Raw genomic sequence first — 22,467 nt, 5'->3', positions numbered from 1 at the left:
TTATTAAAGAACTAAAATTTATGTACTTGTGTTAGTCATCAAACAGTCATCAATTTTTTTTTTTTTTCATCTTCTATCGAGAACAGCTTATGCTATAAAGTTCAGTATTTTTATTCGCCTGGTTACGCCTCAGCAAGTTTTCAGATCAAAATCACTATTTAACACTAGACATTTGTTCATTGTGTTATAAATTGGCGGCTTCTCTGCCTGCTTAGGTGTAAGAGTAGCCAAGATTGATATATATATATATATATATATATATATATATATTTTTTGCAAAAAAAAATCATAATAAAAACTGCAGATAGAGCAATTGATGAAAAAACAACGTATTATTGGTGTCAATATATTATTATTTTATTTTACATCTATAAAAATACACATTTGTACAATATAGATGGTGAGTGGTAATGTGATTTACATTTCTGCTTAAACTATAATTCAATAGTATTAACATTAATATTTACAAATTTAGTATTTGAATTATCAGAACGGAACAGAAAAAATCAAAACATAACTGTAAAGTGCAGAAAATAAAAAATAAAAAAATACTGCAAAATAAGAAAACATACTAAAACAAAACTATTCTTTTTAAAAAATAAAAATAAAATAAAACTACTGACAAAGATTTCCTAAAGTCTCGGCAACCAATAACTAATTTATGGATATCCATACAATGAGACTTATTTTTAATAATTAGTACACTTTCAGCTGTTAATGGACAATATTTGGAAAAGTACTTTTGCCTCATTACACTTTAACCCGGACAACTGATAAAAATATGGGCCAAGTTCTCTTTTTCGTAATTACATAGCGGACAAAGTTCAAGACTGTTTATCTCATAACGGTTACCTTTAGCATAGATAATACATAAATTATCTGAAGCCATTCTTACTTGACTGATCACCCTGGTAATTTCAAATGAAACGTTGAGCCTCAAACATGAATTAAAATTTTGATCAGCTATCAAACTGTAAACAGAACTCAAATCGTCAGTAATTAAATGTTGTTTCAGGTCGCACAGTATTTTTCCTTTAAGTTTGTCTATTAAACTGGCATCCTGTTCATACCACAATCATTCATAACCGAGGTTAAAAAAATAATTCTTGATCTGGGATACCCAGTTATATTTCACAATGTTAGCATTTGAACTGTCCAATTGTAATAATTTATTATAACAGAGTTTCGGTAGCCTGTCTCTACGCATACCAAACAGCTTGATTAACCAGTTCAGCGCGCGTTTAAAAACCAAATACTCTTTCGGTATCTATTCTGACTATGTAACCTGGAGTATTACGCTGCCAAAAAAATAATGATTTGATGAGCTTTGTCTGTACCACCTCAATAAGCGCCCAGATTTCACTACCATAGAGCAGTACAGAACAAATGCAGGTATCAAAAACCTTTTGTTTTCAAGCCCAAGAGACTAATTTAGATCCCAAGAAAATACTTTTAGCAGCCGATATTGCTCCTGTCGCTCTTGAGACCATATCTTTACAAGTTAAATTGAAGCATCCCGACTTTGGAAACAAAATACCCAGGTATTTAAAGGTATCCTTTAACAGCCTCAATGTTTTCACCAGAAAAGTAAAAAGTTTCCCTAGTAGCTTTATCGCGGCCTTTCTTGAAAGTAATAACTTTTGATTTACTTGTATTTACTTTCAATTTATTCTCAGCACAGTATCTTTCTAAGACTGATAATTTTCTTCTAAGTTCTACTGGCGAATTAGATAATAATACCACATCATCAGCGTATAAAAGGGAAAGTAAACCGTTAGAGTGGTCAATTTGAACAGCGCTACAATGGTTAATCTGCATAAAGCTATCAATATCATTGATGAAAATGGCAAAGAGTAAAGGTGAGATACTATCTCCCTGCAAAACACCTTTCGATACCCGATCCTCGTCAGTATTTACCTGTCCCATTTTTATCTTGGTATTAGTAATGCTATACAGGTTTGCTAAAATTCTAATCCACTTACAACTAATGCCAAAATTATACAACTTATACCAAAGCAAACTGTGATCGACAGTACAAAACAAGCATATACTTTCCTTTTGTCTCTCACAGTCTGACTTTGAACTAAAGCAGTTAGAGAAAAAATACTGTCAATACAGGCTCTAGACTTTCAGAAGCCGTTTTGGTTTTCGCTTAAAGAATTACCATATTCAATCCATTCAGCCAATCGATTACTGAGAGCTTGAGAGAAACAATCTGGCAATAGTATTCATGAGAGAAATACCTCTGTAATTTCCAGGTTCCGAAGGGTCACTTTTTTTAAATAACAAACATTTCTGAGTTACCCCAAAGTTTGGGAATACATTCATGTTCCAAAATTCTATTAAATAAATTTAAAATAAAATTGACACCCTGAACTGAAAGATTTTTATAAAATTCGTTTGGTACACCGTCGGGGCCCGGCATTTTATTATTTTTACAACGTTGTAAATTTCATCAGAAGAAAACGGAGCGTCAAAGAAAGAATGAGTGACACCGATAAATCGGGGTATTGATGCCAGATTGGAAGAGGGATACAATTGATGTCAATAAGTGTCTCTAACATTATTTAATGAATTTCGCAGATCCTCGAAATAAACTGGTGTCAATATAGTGAGACACATCTTATTTCCAAGAAAAAGAAAAAAAACTGCGGGCAGGGCCTATTGGAAGAAAATCTAGATAAATAATTGAGAAAAGAACAAAGCACTCCTTTTGCAAGAATAGGGAGAAAAAAAACTGTAGGGAAGGCCTATTGAAAGATGAAATAGATAAATGATAACATTAATAATAAAGCTTGCTTTTCAGTTCGCTAAATCCAAACATTTACCTGTTGTATGATTGCACACATTAACAATCTCTGCAGGTTTTAATGTTTATTGCAGGAATTTTGGGGATGTTAGCACAAATTTTGTGTTCTTGATTGCAGTAAATATCTCACAAAAAAAAAATCAGGACGCCAAGATTTTGAAGTAGTGCCTAACCATTACCCCTCCAAGGGAACTTGATATACGCAGAGGGTCACTAAGTCTGACCAATATCTCCAAACATTTTTACAGATTCAGGAGACGTCATAACTTTATTACCAGTGAAACCTCAATTTGAAAAAACAATTGAACATATGCCGTATTTTGCCTCAGTAAAAGATAGAAACAAAAACCTCGAATAATGAATTTCTGTTAATTCACATTTCAGAAATAATTTTTCTGTGTTACACTCAGATTTTATTAGAACGTGAAGCCAAATAACCGTTTATTTTACAACAAATTAAACTGATCCATAATAGTAAAAAAATAGGACCAAAAAGAAAACAATTTAACTTCAGACAGTTCTAAAAAAAAAATACTACCATTGAGGAACCCATACACGGAAAATAGTATCCTGATATTGTTGGTAATTTGGTGGCAAAAGATTTACTTGATAATGTGGAAAAATATTTTCAATAAAAATGGCAAATATTGGATGGTAACAAGTTACAAATATTGGTTTAACCATATTGTGTTCTTGATTATTAAAATTGTCCATTTGTTTTTCAACATTTGGTGGGATTGTTGGTGTTTGATTATTAAAATTGTCCATTTGTTTTTCAACATTTGGTGGGATTGTTGGTGTTTGATTTTCAGTATTACTTGAGAATCGATTTTGTAAATTTACTTCTTCTGGAGTATATTGTCCGTCTACAAAAGTATACTGAGTTTCTTTACGAACTTCGTTTGCTCTCTCTTGTGGTTTTTCTAAGTTGGTTACATCTTCTCTGACGTATTGTCCATCAACAAAACTATACTGTGGTATTTTCTTCTGCTTAATTGAATTCGCACTAGGATTGCTATTACTGTTAGGAATTTCATCTGCTGTTTGCAAATTAGCGTTATTATCTAGCATATGATTACTACTGTCAGTAACACCTACATCAGTAAGTGGACTGTAGTTTTCGTAATTGTTTACGTTTGGTGTAAATGTGTTAAACTGATTGTTTATTTCCATTGGCGGAATATTAGAAGGTGCAGAATTCCTAGCTTCATTTTCTTTATTACCATTTAAATACATTATGATATTATTAGTATCATAATAACTGGCATTGATATATTTTAAATAGCTATTATGTAAAATCTCCTTTAGACTAAAGTTTTCAGTGGAACTCTCATCGTTTTCTTCTGTCTGCATTTCTTCACTATTTGGCACGTTATTTTCAGAATTTGATACTATAGGTATTACTGCTTCTTCGTTTGGTGTATAAGCTGCGACGTTCGGTTTATCAAGTGTACTCTCCAAATGTCTCCTATTCATCATTACTGGTTTTTGGTACATTTTTGGCATTTGTAACTTTAATGAAAGTGGCCATTCTTTAAGCGTAGGTAAATTTCTTTGATGAGCTGACTTTTCTCTCATTTTTTGTTGTAAACAACGTTTAACTCCTTTTGGACAGATTGTATCCGTACACCCTTCTTGGGTTCCAGTATTGCTCCAACTAAAACATAAAAACACAATTTTGCTTACTAAAATTGTTAAAATTTTAATAAATATTCTTAGAAATAATTTTTATTTCTATGAGATGTTTTTGTAAGCTGCCATCAAAAATATACGTCAGATGGCACTTGGTGTATAATATGACAAAAGTATAATTATATGTAGATCCAAGTTGGACCCCAATAAGATGTTAATTGGATGTAAAAAAAAAAGATGATTATTCCTCCAGGCAGTTGCAACTGCATAATGCATTTTACCGTTTCACGGTGAATATACCAGAAGTGATGGAATCGTTATTGGCTCATAGATGAGTTCAAGCTGCAGAAAATTATGGCTTATACTTCTACCAAGCAGTAAGCTTACTAAGTTAGAAATTCAAGCATTTTTATTAAGCACTAGTAAAGTAGAAATCAAGCCATAATTTTGATTTAACACATAAGAATTTTGATTTGATTTATATTGACAAGAAAATTTTATTTCATTTCTCCCTCAATGCTCACATTCTTTCCCCGCCTTATTTTCTCATACATTACTATGTTGTGGTCAGAGGTTAAGGATTTTTGCAGATAAAATCTAAAAAATTTGGAAATTTATCCTATGAAATCACAAATATAAAAACAATTTATGTTTTAGGTACTAATTATTTTTGATTTTAAGAGGATAAAAAAAAACAAAGGCCAGTTTCTATTCCAAGAAACTTCCACAGTTCTGGACATGGCATGTTCTTTATAAAATACAGGTGACATGACAAATGAACACATGAATGATTTCTGACTCATTATCTGCTGCAAACCACCACAACTTCATCACTTGTCTATATCTTTTGAAAGATTTGCTGATTTTCTCTAGCAGTGTCAGATGTAGTGGTAAAATATAAAAGTTCAGTTTGAAATTCTGCTATTTTCTGTTTTAAAGCTATTCCGTCACACATACACTGATGTGCATACCATGCAATAATTTTTCATATCAAAACTTGTATTTCCAGTGGAAATTTAATTTTAAAAGATGAAGATTTTTGAGACATTTTTAAAAGATGATAATATTTCTTCTAAAAACGTGTAATTGATAATAAGAGTTTGAAAACTGCATATTCCTGTTCTTGACTACGGTGGCCAAACATGGTCCCTAACACAAGCCCTGGAAATGAGATTAGTGTATATTGCAGCTAGTAATTGAGCATTAAAAGACAGGATCGAAAAAAAAAGATAAGAGTCTTTCGGAATGCAGTGTTGTTCTTGAAGTAGAAGTAGGAATAGCCAAGATTTGTGGCAAAAAGTAGTGTTGGTAGATAGATGTTCATAACGCAAAAATGGTTTATATGTAGCCAGTTTAAGAGGTGGATAAAAAAATTGTCGGCTGTAGAGAGCGTCCATTGATGGAGTGACAGAGACCGCAGGTTATGGAGAGAAGAGTGAAGAATATAGCGAAGCAACTCTCTTTTTAACTTATCACCGCAAGGAAGGCCTGTAGTACATAGCGTACACATGTGATGTCAGAGAATACATCCAGCCTGCAGTATTTCTTGATTGATTTTTACATGTGAATATATAAGTATATACATAAACGAAGTAGGTTTGGATATCTACCCAGGATGGATGAATATTGAATACCCAAGGCAATTTTTGTCTGGGAGATTGAAGGAAAAAGGAAAAACTTGGGACAAGGTTGTAAGAAGGAGTTAAGAAGGCTACGCCCAGGTACGTTCTCGTAGAATCAGGAACAGGTAGAGAAATCAGTTTATAACAAAATATCTGTATAAATCTTCAGAATAATGTAAAAGAAGATTTTTATCAGATAATGTTGGATCATGCTTATCACACGTCCTTTTTGACATACAAAAGTCAGTTTTTTCAGAAGAAAAAAATAACCTTAATTTTTCAGAAGGTTTGTTTCTGTCTTAGGAAATACAATGCAATATAAAGACAAAGTGTACATAAAAAATTATCAATTTTTTTAAGTTTGGAAGTTCTTCCTGGCTTTTGCCGACTTAAGATCTGCTTTCTCTTCGAGTCGGTGATGTCCAGCTTTTGCAGGTTCTCTAGTATTATAAGTATGGTCCTGTCCATAAAGTATTAAATTGTTTTTACTTCTAACTCCCTTTGGATTTGTTCATTCAGTATGAACCTCGCTGCTTTTGTGTTCATTACAGTCTTAACTAGTACTAGTTAAGTACTTACTAATTTATAACGGAGCAAATATAAGTCACTAAAAATTGTCCAAGTATAGATGTTTACAAGAGTCTAGAGCAATGAGATATCAAAGATGTCCGATGATTAATTAGGTTAATCTGTGAGTATGGTCACCCTGTCTTAATTTCAGTGTGAAGGTCACCTAGTCTTGTATCAAGTTTAAGACTAACTAAAAATTATTACTGAAAAATTATTATGTACTTTTTGGTAACTGATCCTCTATTTGTCTTTTCATTTATAGGAATCTAGCGTAAATGGCATTACTTTTTGCTTTGAAGAATCTTGTCCCGGTTGGAGAAGATAATGGTAAGTCTATTTTTTGTATTATTACCGTAAACAATGTCTATTAAGGATTAATAAAAGTGGAAGTAAAAGGCAAACTTAAGGCCAAAGGTAGGAAAATATGAAGGAAATTGGTTCCCGAAAATGTATTTTAGTTCTGTTATTTTCTGATAGTTACCAATTGATGTGATAGAATTTACTACATTAAACACACAAACGTTTCTAGAAAACGCTGATTCTAGATAGGCGATTGGCTAATCTCTTAGAATGGACACAGAAAAGAATCAAATTTCTGGCAACTCATTTATTATTGTGTATTTTTACAGGAAAGTGCATTACCCGTAAACTGTTTTGACCTAGGAAATAGTAAACCAGTCGTTATTATTTCATAATGCCTAAAATACGATATGTAACACCCTATCAGTTATCACTTCTGCACTTGAAGGTCATAGTTGGCCTTTCATTCCCTGGGAAGGTGACTTCCTGTTCACCTTGGTAGATTACAGCCGACTGCTTTGGTACATCTGATGGAACTTTAACACATAGGAATCTCCAGTTAATTGGTTCAAGTTCGAATTCCATTCTGACGTATCTTGACTACTTACGCAACAGTCACTGACAACCTAACAAGGCCAGAGATAATTCGAAAATAAGTTTCATTTTAATTATTTTTTAATTTGTTATGTGCTTATGAAATTCATTAATAGCACGGGGATGATCTTATTACAATACGAAACAAAATTAAATCAGAAATTACAGTGAATACAAATAATAATTAAAATAATAATAAAATAAACAGCGTAAAGCAAAAGCAAAACAAATTTATCTTTATAATTAAACTGAAATAAAAAAATACGTGTAAAATGAATGAAATAAATAGAGATTTTCTAAGCGACAAGACTAGAAGTAATCTAAAAATATAAATAAATAAAAAAACAAAATAAACCACAACTTTAGGATCAAAATAACATCTCTTAATAAAGATATTATGGATTCTGTTATAAATAACTTTTCGTGATATGGAAGAATAGTTATAATGAAAGGGACAATAAGAGAAAATATAAACTGTAATAGCATACATATGTACAAGGATAACTCAATATTTAATACATTCAGTTATTATTAAAAGCATTAATAACATAGTTAAGTTATTCGAATAAAACGATTTTTTTTGTTCATATTTAAAGAATTAATAACTTTTAGTCTAGAAAGATTATCAATTAATAGACAATTCTTAACTTTAGGAAATAAGATTTGTTAGGATAGTTATTCAATACATACTTAACTATAAAAAGATAGAAAATAGGTCAGTAAAGTAGAAAAATATAATCTTATCCTACATTGCTTAAAAAATATCTCAGCTACTATCTGGGTTAAATCTATACAATTTCATATGAATAAATAATTGAGGCATATCCAATACTTTAAACCAGAGAGGCAAGGTACGCTTACAGATTTTGGAAACTAAATCAACATCACCTACATCTAGCTTGACAAATGAGTCTGTAGAAATTTCTTAATAGATTCATGATAATTGTATAAAATTTAACCGGAATTCTTTCTGCTAATAAAAAGAGTAGAAGAATAAATTTCTTATTGCCCAATAGTAAGATTTCAATTTTTGTTAGAAGAGAACGGGCAAAACTAATGGCAAGAGAACCTTTTGATCTGAAGTGCTTAGACACTTTTAAAAATTTATCTGAAGTAGCAAAAGAAACATCTAAGTATGAAAATGCATTAACCTTACTTGCACCATCATAACGGAATGTAGACATAATTTTTATTAACTGGCCTTTTTTAAAATGGCATGACAACAGTTTTAGCTGTATTATTTCCTAAGAGATTATACTTGCAGAATGTATGAAATATCTTGAGCCTGAAGTACCTTGCTTATCGTGAGAAGAGTAAGCAATTAGACCTAATCACCAGTATTTAACATGAGGACGCTTACTATTTCAGCACCTTTTTTCCCAAGTACTGAACGATGTCCAATGTCTATAAATTAAAAAGAAGAGGACTCAACATTCCTCCGTGCAAAACGCCTTGTGCATGGTATTCGGAGAGCATTAATAAGGGAAAGCTCGTACATAATTTCAACTAGTTGTTCAATCTTATCACTGATCCCTTAATTATAGAATTTTTTTTCTAAAAATGGGCAGGGTGGGACCAAATTAAATGCTCGTGTAATATCTACAAAGATTACCGAACTACGTCTGTTATTTAACTAAGATTAATTGACGCTCACTAGGGCAAAGATGCTACTACATCACCATATCCCCTGTCAAGCCTAAAATCCTATTGTTCGTCTGGAATTAGAAGAGAGTATTCACACACGAAGTACTTTGACGTTTTTTTTAAAAAAAATTTGAGTAAACAAATTAAGCACATGATTAATGAGTGCGTTGCCGCGACCATTCTGAGCATTGCTTTGATTTAGTGTTATCATAAACATTCTAACAGAGCACCATACCAAGTAACATATGTATTCGAAATACCATATTTTATTAAACAGATGAAGAAGGCAATGTTCCCAAGGAGGGCAAACGTTTTAAAAGCCTGATTCGGTCAGAGATCATGTTAAAAAGAATTACTTACTTTCTCTTGTATAAGCTTATTTAACGTTCTGACTTATCTTGGTCCAAAACTCGATGAAAATTTCAAAAAAATGTTAATTGTAAATTATATTATTCCGATAAATACATATTATATATATAAAAATACTAATCGTAGACTCATCTGAGTATAATTTGTTACCTCTTAACTTGTTAAATAGCTCTCCAAAATTCCTCCGATTTACTCAGATTATTAAGTTGAGTGATTTAAATTATAATAGTTTTTTAACTCATTATAATAGTGTAATTTTATTAAATTTTAGTTTCTAAATGTTTGGCATATTTTTTTATTCTTTAAAATATACAACTGCAAAAGCAGAATCACCTTAATACAGAGCTCTCAATGGAAATTTTGGGATGAAAAACAAGTTCTCATTGATTTGTAAAAGCATATCGTTTTGACTCTATGCTGGCCTAGTGTACCAGAAAGAATTAAAAGCGATTGCATAAGAAAGAAACCGCTGAGTTCGTTTTTTATCCCCAATGTCGCTTTTTTAAAAATGAAAGAATTAAGTCAGCATTTTTTTTTTTATTTACTTTATGAGCGAAGTGTTTTTATATATACAAATGTTTAAAACAAATAGATTAATTATCAACAAGTATGACTTCACAGAATTGGAATTATTAGGAGTTCGGATTCTAGATAGGGCCCTTTTCGGAGATTCGAATTTGTGGGAGCTCTTACCATGAGTTTATTGAGAAGGCAACTCTTAAATCAGAAATGGAAAACAATAAACAAAATAGAATACCTGTTTATGTTAACTGGCGGCAGCAAGTTGAGGGCTTGTTCTTTGGAGATAACCTCACAGATGATGTTAGCAATGAACAGGCATTGCCAAATCTTAGCAAAGATCATTGGACTCTGCAACATACGTAAAGTTGCGTCAATAAACATGGCAATGGCTTTATTAAACTGAGATCCACTTCACTTTCAGTTTTATAAGTTGCATAAATATTGATCTGTCTACAAATAAGTTAGACATCACTGAGCTTCAAATCTGTCAAGCATTCCCTTCAGAGGATGCCTATTCCGAATACAGCTTTTCGGCTAAGATAAAACTATAATAATAATGGTTATAAATATGAAGTTAAAATCGAAGTTCAAAGAAAATCGCTATACTTAAGGGGCTAGTATCTCTTGTAGTTTAAATTCAGTTCGTTTAAGTCTTAAATTGCAAAGTAAGTCTCTTGCCTAAGAACATTCCAAAGTACTGCTAATGCTCAGCTGCTGGAATAGGACTGATTTTTACCCCGATTTTTATCGGTAACATAAAATAATCTAAACTATTAATTTTAAATAATTTATAAATTAAATAGAATAAACCGGCAAATTGTTCTTAGGATAAATGAATAATAAATTTGAACAATAGAATTAAACACGGTGTATTTTTGTCACCCAAACAGCTTCACCAGCTTTATTAGCCACCATTGTTGCTTTCACAAAGGTGCCCTAGTTTCTAAAATTTTTCTGTAGTCTGTGCTAGATTTAGTGTTCAATTTCCTTTTCATTGTGAAAATTTGGAAAATTCTTAATAGATATTTTTATTAACATAGTGTAGTTTGTTGTAATATTTTCTAGTGAAAGGATTTAAACTCTTATGGAAATTAATAAGAAATAGAGAGAAGAAAGCAGCTCTACGCTAGAGCTTCGGAGTACAATATTTGGGAAAAATTTGGAAACAGAAAACTAAATTTGTAGGTCCTGAAGAGAGAAGACGGCGCAGGAACACTCTTATTTTGCAAAAAAAAAGTACCAATTCATTTATCTATGTAAATAAAATATAAGTATAACCAGGCCTGGATTAAGTCAGTTTTATTTTTTGTTTCTCTCAATTTTCTACCTACGTACGGGTCGTTTGAAAAGTCCGTGTAAAGTCAGAGAGATAGCACTACTGGCGCGTATCGAGGTTATGTTTAGTTAGTAGCATCTCTTGGAAGAACAAACACCAAGTTTCAGCCAGATCGGTCTATTTCTTTGTGTTTGGCATTCGTTTGAATCGAGGAAGTCGAGTGATTTTGAAAAAATGGACGTAAAAGAATTTCGTGTGTTGATTAAACACTACTTTATGGAAGGCAAAACGCCTCAGGAGACTAAAGAGAAGCTTGATAAACATTATGGTGACTCTGCACCTTCGATTAGAACAGTTTATAAGTGGTTTCAAAATTTTCGGAGTGGCCATATGGGCACAAGTGACGCTGAACGTTCTGGACGCCCTGTTGAGGTTACTACTCCAGAAATCATTGATAAAATCCATGATATGGTGATGGATGACAGAAGAGTGAACGTGCGTGAGATTGCTAGTGCTGTGGGCATCTCGAATGAACGGGTACATGATATTTTGATCAACATTTGGACATGATAAAGCTATCCGCAAGATGGGTGCCGCGATTGCTCACGCTTGAACAAAAACGAAATCGTGTGAAGTGTTGCAAGGACGGTTTGCAGCTGTTCCAGAAGAATCCGCAGGACTTTAAGCGTCGTTTCGTCACTGTGGATGAAATATGGATACATGACTACACTCCTGAGACCAATGAACAATCTAAACAATGGGTTACCAAGGGGGAATCTGCGCCAAAAAAGGCGAAGACCGTTCCTTCGGCCGGAAAGATTAAGGCGACTGTCTTTAGGGATTCGCAAGGAATAATCCTCATCGACTATCTGGAAAAGGGTAAAACTATTACAGGTGCATATTATTCATCGTTATTGGACCGTTTGAAAACCGAGCTGCAAGAAAAACGCCCACGATTGGCCCACAAAAAAGTCCTTTTCCATCACGACAACGTACCAGCTCACACCTCAGCAGTTGTGGTCGCAAAATTAATGGAAATAGGGTTCCAACTTGTTTCACATCCCCCTTATTCTCCAGACTTGGCTCCCTCGGACTACTATTTGTTCCCCAATATGAAGAAATGGATGGCGGGAAAAAGATTTTATTCGAACGAGGAGGTGATTGCAGAAACGAATGGCTATTTTTCAGACTTGGGCAAATCCTATTATTCGGAAGGGATCAACAAACTAGAGCAGCGTTGGACGAAGTGTATAAGCCTAAAAGGAGACTATGTTGAAAAATAAAAAAGGTTTACCCCAATAAATTAAGTAGTTTTTATTTTTGCACGGACTTTTCAAACGACCCTCGTATATATTCGGAACGAGTGTTGGTCTATTGGTCAAGAGCGTGGCTTTGTAAGTAAGAAAGCCCCAGTTCGAATCCCGAGTATGAGTAAAGAAAAAGCTTTCGCCCCCCGCCCACCGACACCTAATTGGTAGTTGGACGTTAAGCTCCGCCTGAAAAAATAGGTGATTACTTTTATAAATACATTCTTGTATAAAATTAAAGTTAGAAATTTAGATAGTTTATTTCAAGTGCAGCTTTTTTAAATTGAGATTTTCATTCTAATTATTGGCCCTTGACGTTTAACGTTGCTTGGACAATGTCAATGAGGCGAATTTCAATCAACCATCTGAGATCCTCTCCTGCGCCTAAGTATCCCAAATACATCAAATACAATAAGTTTTCTTGACTTATATATTTTACTACTGTTACAACCAAAGGGACTTACGGGTGAGTTTCAAAAGATCTACAAGTGAATGGTACTTCTTAAGAATAGTATAAAATTATGAAATCACTTGCGATAAAGTAAAATAGATGTTGTCTTAAGTTTTAATAAAATAAATAAATGATTTTTAATTAACTAGAGGAGATTAGAAAATTAAATAACTAAAAGAAATGTGAATGATTACAAAAATAAATTGTTTCTTTACTACAGCAATTAGAAATGTTCACACCAAAAAAAAATCCAAATATCTGGAGTTAAAAAAAAAATCATACGCAATTCAATGGATTATTTACAATTAAAAGAAAGTCGAGTTAAGCCATGTTCTCGTCGATTGATTAATTGATTTTGATATTCGTATGGTTTTTCCTTGTTTGGGCTTTCGTAACAATAATTTTGTAAACAAGGCAGCAGGGTCGCCAGCCCCAGGCTCAATTCTCATCCTGGAGGACCATATCATATGATTTTGAAGTTTTCCTCACCTAGGATCGGCTTGGCTGGCTTCACTACATCTTTCAGTACCTGGCCAGCCCTTGGTTAGATTTTGGAGTTTCCCTCTCTTATACTATAGTCTGCCTCCAGATGTATTCAAGCATAGCTTATTATGGCTATGAGGTCCTGTCTACACAGGATGCAGTTTAACGTCATGCCCCAGGACCTAGGCAGTTGATAGAGAGATAGTGGGTGAGGATTGTTGTGCAAGCCTTGATCTTCAATTGTTTGTGATTGATTAGAAGTTCTGATTGATCTGTCCGCTGAACAGGCATTGCCAAATCTTAGCGAAGATCATTAGACTCTGCTGAAGTACAGAATTAAGGATAGAGGAAACTCTGGACACAGGTAACTCTTCAGGTTCATATATTTTCGCTAAATTTCTTGAATCAGTCCATCAGCAGATCATCTAGAAAAACACCCTTTTACCCCTTACTTCATTAATTTCTAAAGAGGCATTTGCGGCGATTAAGTTTCTTTTTCTTTTTTTTTTTTTTTTTTAAATTAATAACGCAAAATCACCCAAATTACTAGATTTAAACTTGTTTAAAATCGTATAGATTTTTTCAAAAACTGATGAAAGCATAAACTGAAATTTGTTCCTTGCCTAAATATAGGCAACTCTAATAAAGTTTTTATCAAATATTCAATATAAATTCAGTTAAAGAAAATTTGTCACACTGTACTGCAGGGTAAAAAAATTGCCTAGCATTCGTGATATGTGAATCAGATATTTATTTATCAAGTTAACTACTTGAATGGCAATGCTTTAGAGAGAGGTTCTCCTACGCACAATCTAGAGGTCGTAGTGCAGAAGTGAAAGTATTCCGTCTTCAAATAATCATAGACATCAAACTAGGTTAAAAAAAAAAAATGCAAGTAACTTGGATCACTAATTTACTGAAAATACAGCTATGTATACTAATGAGCTAGAAATAGTCGAACTATTGTTCTGCATTGACTTTTAAACGACTTTTTTTGCACGATTCATACCTTTGCAAAGCAGTAAATATTGCGTTCATGTTTCAAGTTTATTCCGTATGTTTGAGAGAGAGCAGACATATCACTTAAAAAAAGAAAAAAATAAAATTATGTCCAACTTGGTGTTCTGACTTTTACTGATACAATTTTTCATTTTTTGTTTTGTTTTGTTATTTGAAAAGAAGATTAAACAATAATTTTTTTTTAGTTTCGCAATTATTTTTATTGTAAATTTTTCAAAAAAAAGGGGTTTTTTGCAGAGACCATTTTAGCAAATTCAGTAGTGATCGCAGAATATAAACTAGTGTATAGTAAAACTGTTATATTATCAATGTTGATAGTTAAATTTCTCAAAAAAATATCACCCGAAAAAATCAACACTGATAACTGTAATTTTATTGATTTATTTTGGATTTCTTTTTGATTTTTCCAAGAAATTCCATCGGTGTTAATTAATTTGTAAAGAAAAAAAACAGCTGTAATCATAGTTAAGTTGGAATCAGAACCATTCGATTATATTATACAAATGGTATCTAGCTTTAATTATTGTACTTCATTCAGTTACAATGTTGAATTATAGACACTTAAAAAATTATATTACCTGAATGTTAAATCATAAACTAGACACATATTACGCAAGTCTTAAATTCACTCTCCTCCCAATCGATACAATTTTTGAAATATTCTCTCCGTTTTAATTAAAATGTTAAATAAACCAGTTTCCCGTTTGACTAGAATCTGCTGCAAGCTAATTGAAATCTATTAAAAAAAAAAAAAAGCGCTAAGAATGATATTAATTAGGTCTCCAATTTTAAAAATATATTTAATGCTACTAATCTATTACAGGTTTTCCATTTCCTGAGCACTGAGGATTTGGAGAAAGAATTTTAGAATATAATTAATAATAATAAATTAAAGAACAAATATTATAGGTCAAGATATTGAAAGAATCTTGAATTTCAGATTAGATTGGCTGTATGATAAAATATCTAAAGTTAGTCTGGGTACTGAGGCAGCAGGTCCGTTTTTTTGGACAGGAAAATAATTGTTAAATTCTGGTTTATGTGTACACATCACGACTTTCACTTACTACAATTTGTTTATTACAATTTTATTGATTAAATTCCATTTATCATTGAATTTTTATAAACTTTAAGGTGGCCATAAAAAAAAAACTTGTTTGGAGAACACGTTGGAAGATGTTTCACTATGACCGAAAAATGTAGTCGAAAAATATTAATATCATTTTTAATTTTTTTGACAGAAATACAGGAAATTTTTGGTATTTCGTAAATGAATTTGGAATTAACGTTTTAATTTCTCATCAAGCATGCTTAAAGAGAGATTACGAGTAGATCTTTTATTACTAATTTTTTATTTTTATTGGATGAGGAAGAGCGGAGAATTTATTGATGAATACTTTAATATTCGTTATCTATTGAAGCCATCAAATTTGGAGTACACAAGCAATGTAATAATTCAATAAGAACTAATTTTATCATTTAACACCAAATCATTTAGCACAGGTAAAAAACGAATTATCCCCTAAGAAACTAAAAAAGCGTTCATTAATATGTGACGAACGAACTGGGCACTGAACTGTAACAGAGAATTTAATAGTTTTCCAGTTTAAACTGACAACTAATTATCGCCTCATCTCTTTGACAACTCCCGAAGGTAGCCGATTGTCTATATTTCATATTCTCTTTATTATTAAGCAGCCATCCACACCGCTTTTACCACCTTGGTAAGCTTACAGCTTCAAGAAGACTGAAACTAAAACTGTATCAAGATTTATGAAGAACTGAACACCATTTGGAATATGTATCGCTATGTTTAAAGCTCTAAGTAAGACCGATTTTTAATTTGCAAATATGAATATTATTAATATCAGTAATTACAACTACGCTAGTGCAAGAGGCTGCTAAAAGCGCCGGTTTTTGGTACAAATTCTTGTTCGTTCAGACTTCGTTTATTCGTAGAGCATTCATATATTTTTCTAATCAAAGTTGTTTTATGCTAAGACTTTGTTCTTTTCGTATGTGAATGCTCTTTATTCTGAATAATCTACGCATACAAACACACGTTAAACAGGCAAAAAGAGAAAGTTAGAGTTGGTCGTAACGTTCTTTGAATCATGAACTTGATACAAAATTTTAATCTTGAATTCTTCTTATAGTACAATACGAGTGCACACAGTGAACAACTAATAAATAACTGCTTGTAATAATAATTCACGTGTAAATTGTTATTAAAGATAGTCTATCTAATTAAGTACTTAAAATATAAAGTATTTAGACAACGAAATCATTAGAACTGCTTAATAATAAGTACAAAAAATAAAAAATAAATAAATAAAAAACTAATAGTTTAACAAGATATATTTTTAATTTTTTAAAGCAATTCATTAACAACTTATATCACGGTTCGCCTAGTACGATTTTAATTGAAAAGTTCACCAACATGAAAAATTTTTCATACTTCTTATTATTTGGGTCAAAACTAACCAAAATCCACTGAAAACCAAATCGGTTTACGTTGCGGATTTTTTTTTTTAAATTTTTCAGGTCAAAAAACGGGAAAAACGGCTTTTTTTTTGCATTGTTAAGCCTAATAAATGGAAAAACAATACAGTTTTTTGCAAAACCAATGCATGCATTTTGAAGCTGAGGGAATTTCCGACAGATTGATGGATTTTATAAATGATAAAAATGAAATTTCGACATTCAAAATCAATAAAAAAGATATTTTTGAGCAAAATAAGGCAAAAACAAGGGTTTCTCGCATTTCAAAGCTTACTTAACAAATAAATCATCGTTTTTTTGGGGGAAGGGAATGGGACTTTTCAAAAATGAGAAAAATTCCTGCAAAATTCAATATTTATACACCGGGAAAAGTGAAATTTTCCAAGTCAAATTCATTTAATGAAACTTTTTGGATTAAAAGACAAATGATTACAATTGTAAACAACAATAGAACGAAGAAGTCTTTCACCATACTTTGGGATAACACCTTTTGTCGTTCAATCAACCCTTATACTTAATTTTTAAAACTGTAAGTTTTTGTTAAAGCGATCTTACAAATCTGTCGAAACCATAAAAAAACCTTTGGGAAATCCGCAATTATCCTTCTTCCATTCTAAATCTCAATTTTAAAAACTCATTTAATTCTTGTTAGTATTATGTAAAAAAAAAAAATGAAGCCATATATTTCACTGCAATTGCACTTGAGAGCGAGAATTTATTCTTCTTTTGATATCAGCCCATTCATACTGTCGTATCTCATCTGTTTTTGTCACGTTATATCCAGGACTTTTTCATGCAATTCATTGTAGGAACTGTTACCGACCAGGGCCGTTGGAAGGGGAGTGAAACTGAGAGGTTATATCAAATTACAAAGAGCGATAAAATCTCTGCACAACCAACATTTTCTTTTTGTTTTAAAAAGATTATTCATGCAGGTTAATGATAAAGTAAACTCGCAAAATGCACAAATATGAGAGTTGCAACCCTCCTAAAACTAATGAAACAAGTAACAAGAAACTAATAGATTCTTAACAAAATAGTTTTGAGGGTTATATTAAAACTTTCGGTTACTCCTTTTTCTTTAAATTCGAAATGTTAGTAACTCATTTAAGCTTCATCAAAACTTGTACAGATAACAGGACCATAACGTACCACTAAATTACACTTTAGTAGTGAACTTAACTATCCCGCTCTTCAAGAAATAACTTTTGTCGAATTACCTTTAAAAAACTTTCAAATTACAAGTGCACAATATCATTTTCAGGCGGGCTTACATCCAACTACCAATTAAATGTCGTGGACAGAGGCGATTAGCAAACACTCTTTATTACAAAGTTGCCATATTAAAAGCATTAAATAAAAATCCAAGTCCTAGAAACCGAGAATCGAACCCAATACCACAATACATGTTAGTTAGCTTTGCGGGCCTTGCCTTTAACCGCTCGGCTACCGCAGCACCTTGCACAATGTAGTTTGGGAGGTAAAAAAAAAAGACAAATTAATTCTTTAAGCGGTAAATAAAGATTTAAAGATTTTTTTTTCATTTTTGTGATATGAATTTCACATAAAATGTTTAAACAAGATTTTTTTGGTTTGTTTTTTGTACTAAAAAAAAAAAAAAAAAAACTTTAAAAAACTTGTTTCTCCAGTAGAGTAGGGTAAATTAACAGAAAAAAAGGGCACACCGACCGGTTCAATTTTCTCCAGCCTGGCTCAATGGGAGCCGTACCTCTCACTTAGTCAAACCAATCGAGTATGTAAGAGTTGTGTAATGTGTTAGTTTTAGATGTGATTATTTTAAGAGATAATGTTAAAAGAACCCAGTAGGCGTTCCAAATTATTAGTTTCCCTCTAGGGTTCCTTAAAGAACAATTTGTAAAATCTCCTTTTTCGTACTATAAGTGAATCTAAATGTGCAGTCCTGGATAAAACTCAAAATAGAAAATGTGCATAAAATTAATATTTTACCTGAAGTAAAAAAAAATCGCACCTTGCCGGTAATATGCTTTTAAACAACTGTAATTTAAGTGCTAATTTAATTATATATTAACTCTAAACCGGTTTTAGAAATTTGTAATAAAGAATACTTTAAAAGAAAGCTAAATATTTTACAAATCTTCAAGAACCTCGAGATGCAACTCTTTTAAAGATTCTGGAGTTAATATAAAATTAAATACAGTTGACAAATTTTGGATACAATCATAATCACAATCTTCGGAGCAGCGAGAGGCAGCCAATAATAGTGAAAAAAAAAATATATATAATAAACAATAGGCGCTCTAAATAAGGAACCACATATACCAACGGCTGAAGAAATAAAATAATAACTACAATTAAAATTAAATAAATAAAATAATTTACTTACTGCGTTTCCGTAATATATTTAAAGTTTGAAAAATAAACTAGCTATTCACACACAAAAAAAATATAATAAACAATAATTTTTATTACTATAAATGAACTGATTTAAAAAGAGTTTGAGACTCAAATAGAAAGAAATGTTGTAACAGTGTTAAATTACAAATATTAGCGGTCAAGTGGGGAGAATGAAACTGCTAGTACAATTTCCTACAAATACTATGTTGCCAAGGTTCAAATTAGGTATTTGAATTTAATCAAAAAACAATGCTATTTTACTTCTTTTTTTTTTTAATCGGTAGAACAGGAATTAAAAATAAGAGATAAAATTATCAACGAAATTGTTCTAAAAAACAAAATAAACTATATTGTAATGGAATATTTTTTTAAATTAATTCAAATTGAAATGAAATAGTAAAGATGGAGGAATTATACAAAAAAAAAACAAAAAAAAAAACTAAGCAGTAAATGTCATTTGAGAATTTAACAAAAGATAAAAACTGTAATAGAAATTGCACTCAGTTCGCGTCATGTGTGCTCTTTGGTCTAACTTAATGTGAGTTGTGTTAATATAAAAGCGATAGTGTTCGGAGGGAGTGCAATATCAAGTGTAAACAAGCTGCACCGAAGGTGGTACACATTTAGCCTGTGAGGCAAGCCTTAACTTTTCTTCAATACACATTTTTCACCTGACATTTGATGCAGAGTCATTTTTTTTTTTTTTTGTTTCATCATTAAATGATGATCTACTACATTTTTTACTTTCACTTAAATTCAACTTTGAAAACGCTCTTTTGATTTGCTAGAACTTCTGAGCAGCTTAATTAAATACTTTATCAAGATTCTAATGAATACACTTTTTAGATTTTCTTCAAACGTTGATTTTTTATAAAGTATTTGTAGATTTTTAAAAATAGGATTACCATAATATAGTTTTAACATAAAATTTTAGCCACTAATTTAAATCTTTTTAAGGTGAAAAGTAGTTACCCTTTCTATGCCCGGGACCCCTCGTAACACAAAGATGTTACTGTGGTGGTGTGCTCGGAACAAGTAATAAGTTTTTAGTGGTAGACTTCTAGGATGGGATAATTGAAATCTAAATTTTCCTCCCGATACGATCATCTTTACCGCACGAACCTGTCCATCATTTGCGGATTAAATCACATTTTCATTCAAATATTTTGTCGGTGAGAAGCTTGTTATCTTCAGTTCAAAATCGCTTTAGATGAATTCACCTGTCGCTTGGTTTTATAAGCGCTACATAAGGTAAAAATTTATAGTAAATGAAGGGGGCGCTAATGGCCATAGACGTCGATGCGCCGGCAAAAAAAAAAAAAAAAAAAAAAGTAAATGAAGGCAAACGAGATACCTGAATAGTCTATTAAAACTGTCCGGTAAGATAGTTGTATAAAGGTTGATCGCCAAAAAGTGCACGAAAAAGCGTAACGTTGAAAAACACCCAACTTTGACAATTTTTTTCTATAAAAGATAAAATTCCCAAATTTTCTTTATAATATAGGGGAAATCCTCCTTTATAACTTGTGAGAAAGATGAAATTAAGTAATAGAAAATGAAGCGGTATTAAAAAAGACAATGAATACAAGTGCAGAACTGCTGCACTAGCGCTACCTGTCAGCTAAAGTGACCAACTGCTTTAAAATCTGAACATTTAAATTGAACAATTCAGTTTTCTTACTACTACATACTACCTGATTCATATAAATAAGGAGGGTAAATATATTTATTTTGTTTGAAAGTTGAAGTTCATGTATCAGGTCCGTGCAACATTAAGTTAGTATTAATACAAGCAGAGATGAGGTGCTTGGTACCCGTCAGCTCCAGGTACGCGGATCTGTACTAGTATCGCTTCTTGCTCTTCATTGAATCACCCCTTTTATTTGTTATTTTAAAAAAACACTACTTTATTTACTACGACGCAAATTCCATGAATGAATTCGTAACCTTCTTATAACTAGCCAGCCCCACAATTTTTTGAATGGGGAACCTCCGGGTTCCCCCGCAACAACCTAAACAAATTCTGCTCTGTCACTAGTTATGACAGATGTAGGCGACTGATTATATACATACAGGGCCGGATTTTCTTATAGGCTAACTGGGCTTCAGCCTAGGGCCTACATTCAAATTGTTAGCAAAATTAAAATTATACTATTCTAAAAGCATAACATATAATATTTTAACATATCACAGTAGTGATGTAATTTGTTACCTATTATGTACTTTACAAACTTAAAAATTGGAGGTGAAAGGGCCTCATAAGTGGAATAGCCTAGGGCCTCTTTTCATCTAAATCCGGCCCTGTATACATATATATAAGCATATTGAGCGATGTATTAAGAACTTTGTTCATTAAATTAATAAAACTATTAATAATTAAATAAAAACTAATAAAACACCAACTATTTACTTTTTTATATCCTTGACTATCTGAGCTGGTGAATAACCTCCTTGAAGAATGAGTTCTATACGTTATTATCCGAAGTACAACAAAAATTGAAAAACCTTAGCCCGTATAACTGTTCCAGTATAACATCAAAAGGCTTGCTACCTTGCCAGTGATTTTACACCTAAAATAAAAAACCTGCATTATAAATATGGACAACATTCACTATCTGATAAAATTACTAAGACTTACCCTAACCTAATTCATGGGAATCGTTAATACCTTTACATTATTTTCTAACGTTTATTTGAATTTTGTTTTTCATATTTCATTTTTTAGGGGTTCTAGATTTCCACTAGCAAGTGGGCGATTGTGAAAATTCTCAAATTATTACAAGATTTTTGCAGGGCGATTGCAAGCTTTTTTGGGGAAATAAGCCATAGTAGTACATGAAGACTCATATTATTTTTGTTATGTAACGAAAAACTATGAAAAATCATGTTCGAACACACATTCTCTTTTTTAAACTATTCACAAGGTTATAAACCTACAAATTACCTTCCAATTCGAACATTTGAGCTACATTTATTACCAAAATTTATAC

General features: G+C 31.9%; 1 protein-coding gene across 6 annotated transcripts; it reads right to left on the bottom strand.

Moving 5' to 3' along the window:
- Positions 1-328: 328 nt before the first annotated feature.
- LOC141459421 (uncharacterized) lies at positions 329-22,463 on the bottom strand. 6 transcript variants are annotated; one of them, XM_074138498.1, is made up of 4 exons: positions 22,116-22,462; positions 21,888-22,047; positions 10,298-10,410; positions 329-4,466 (listed from the first exon to the last, which is right to left on the bottom strand). In XM_074138498.1, exons 3-4 carry the CDS (start codon positions 10,402-10,404, stop codon positions 3,344-3,346), a joined length of 1,230 nt encoding a protein of 409 aa, XP_073994599.1. In that variant the 5' UTR covers positions 10,405-10,410; positions 21,888-22,047; positions 22,116-22,462; the 3' UTR covers positions 329-3,343. The 6 variants fall into 6 exon arrangements, with proteins under 6 accessions (XP_073994599.1, XP_073994600.1, XP_073994601.1 ...); XM_074138499.1 differs by having other exon boundaries at positions 22,122-22,462; XM_074138500.1 differs by having other exon boundaries at positions 22,146-22,462.
- Positions 22,464-22,467: the final 4 nt, after the last annotated feature.

Source organism: Rhodnius prolixus, unplaced genomic scaffold (genome assembly GCF_049639745.1).
Source record: "Rhodnius prolixus isolate KJV_2025 unplaced genomic scaffold, Rpr scaffold_11, whole genome shotgun sequence".
Lineage (NCBI taxonomy): Eukaryota > Metazoa > Arthropoda > Insecta > Hemiptera > Reduviidae > Rhodnius > Rhodnius prolixus.
Note: the sequence above shows the minus strand (reverse complement) of the source record. Positions and strands in the feature narration are given on the sequence as shown.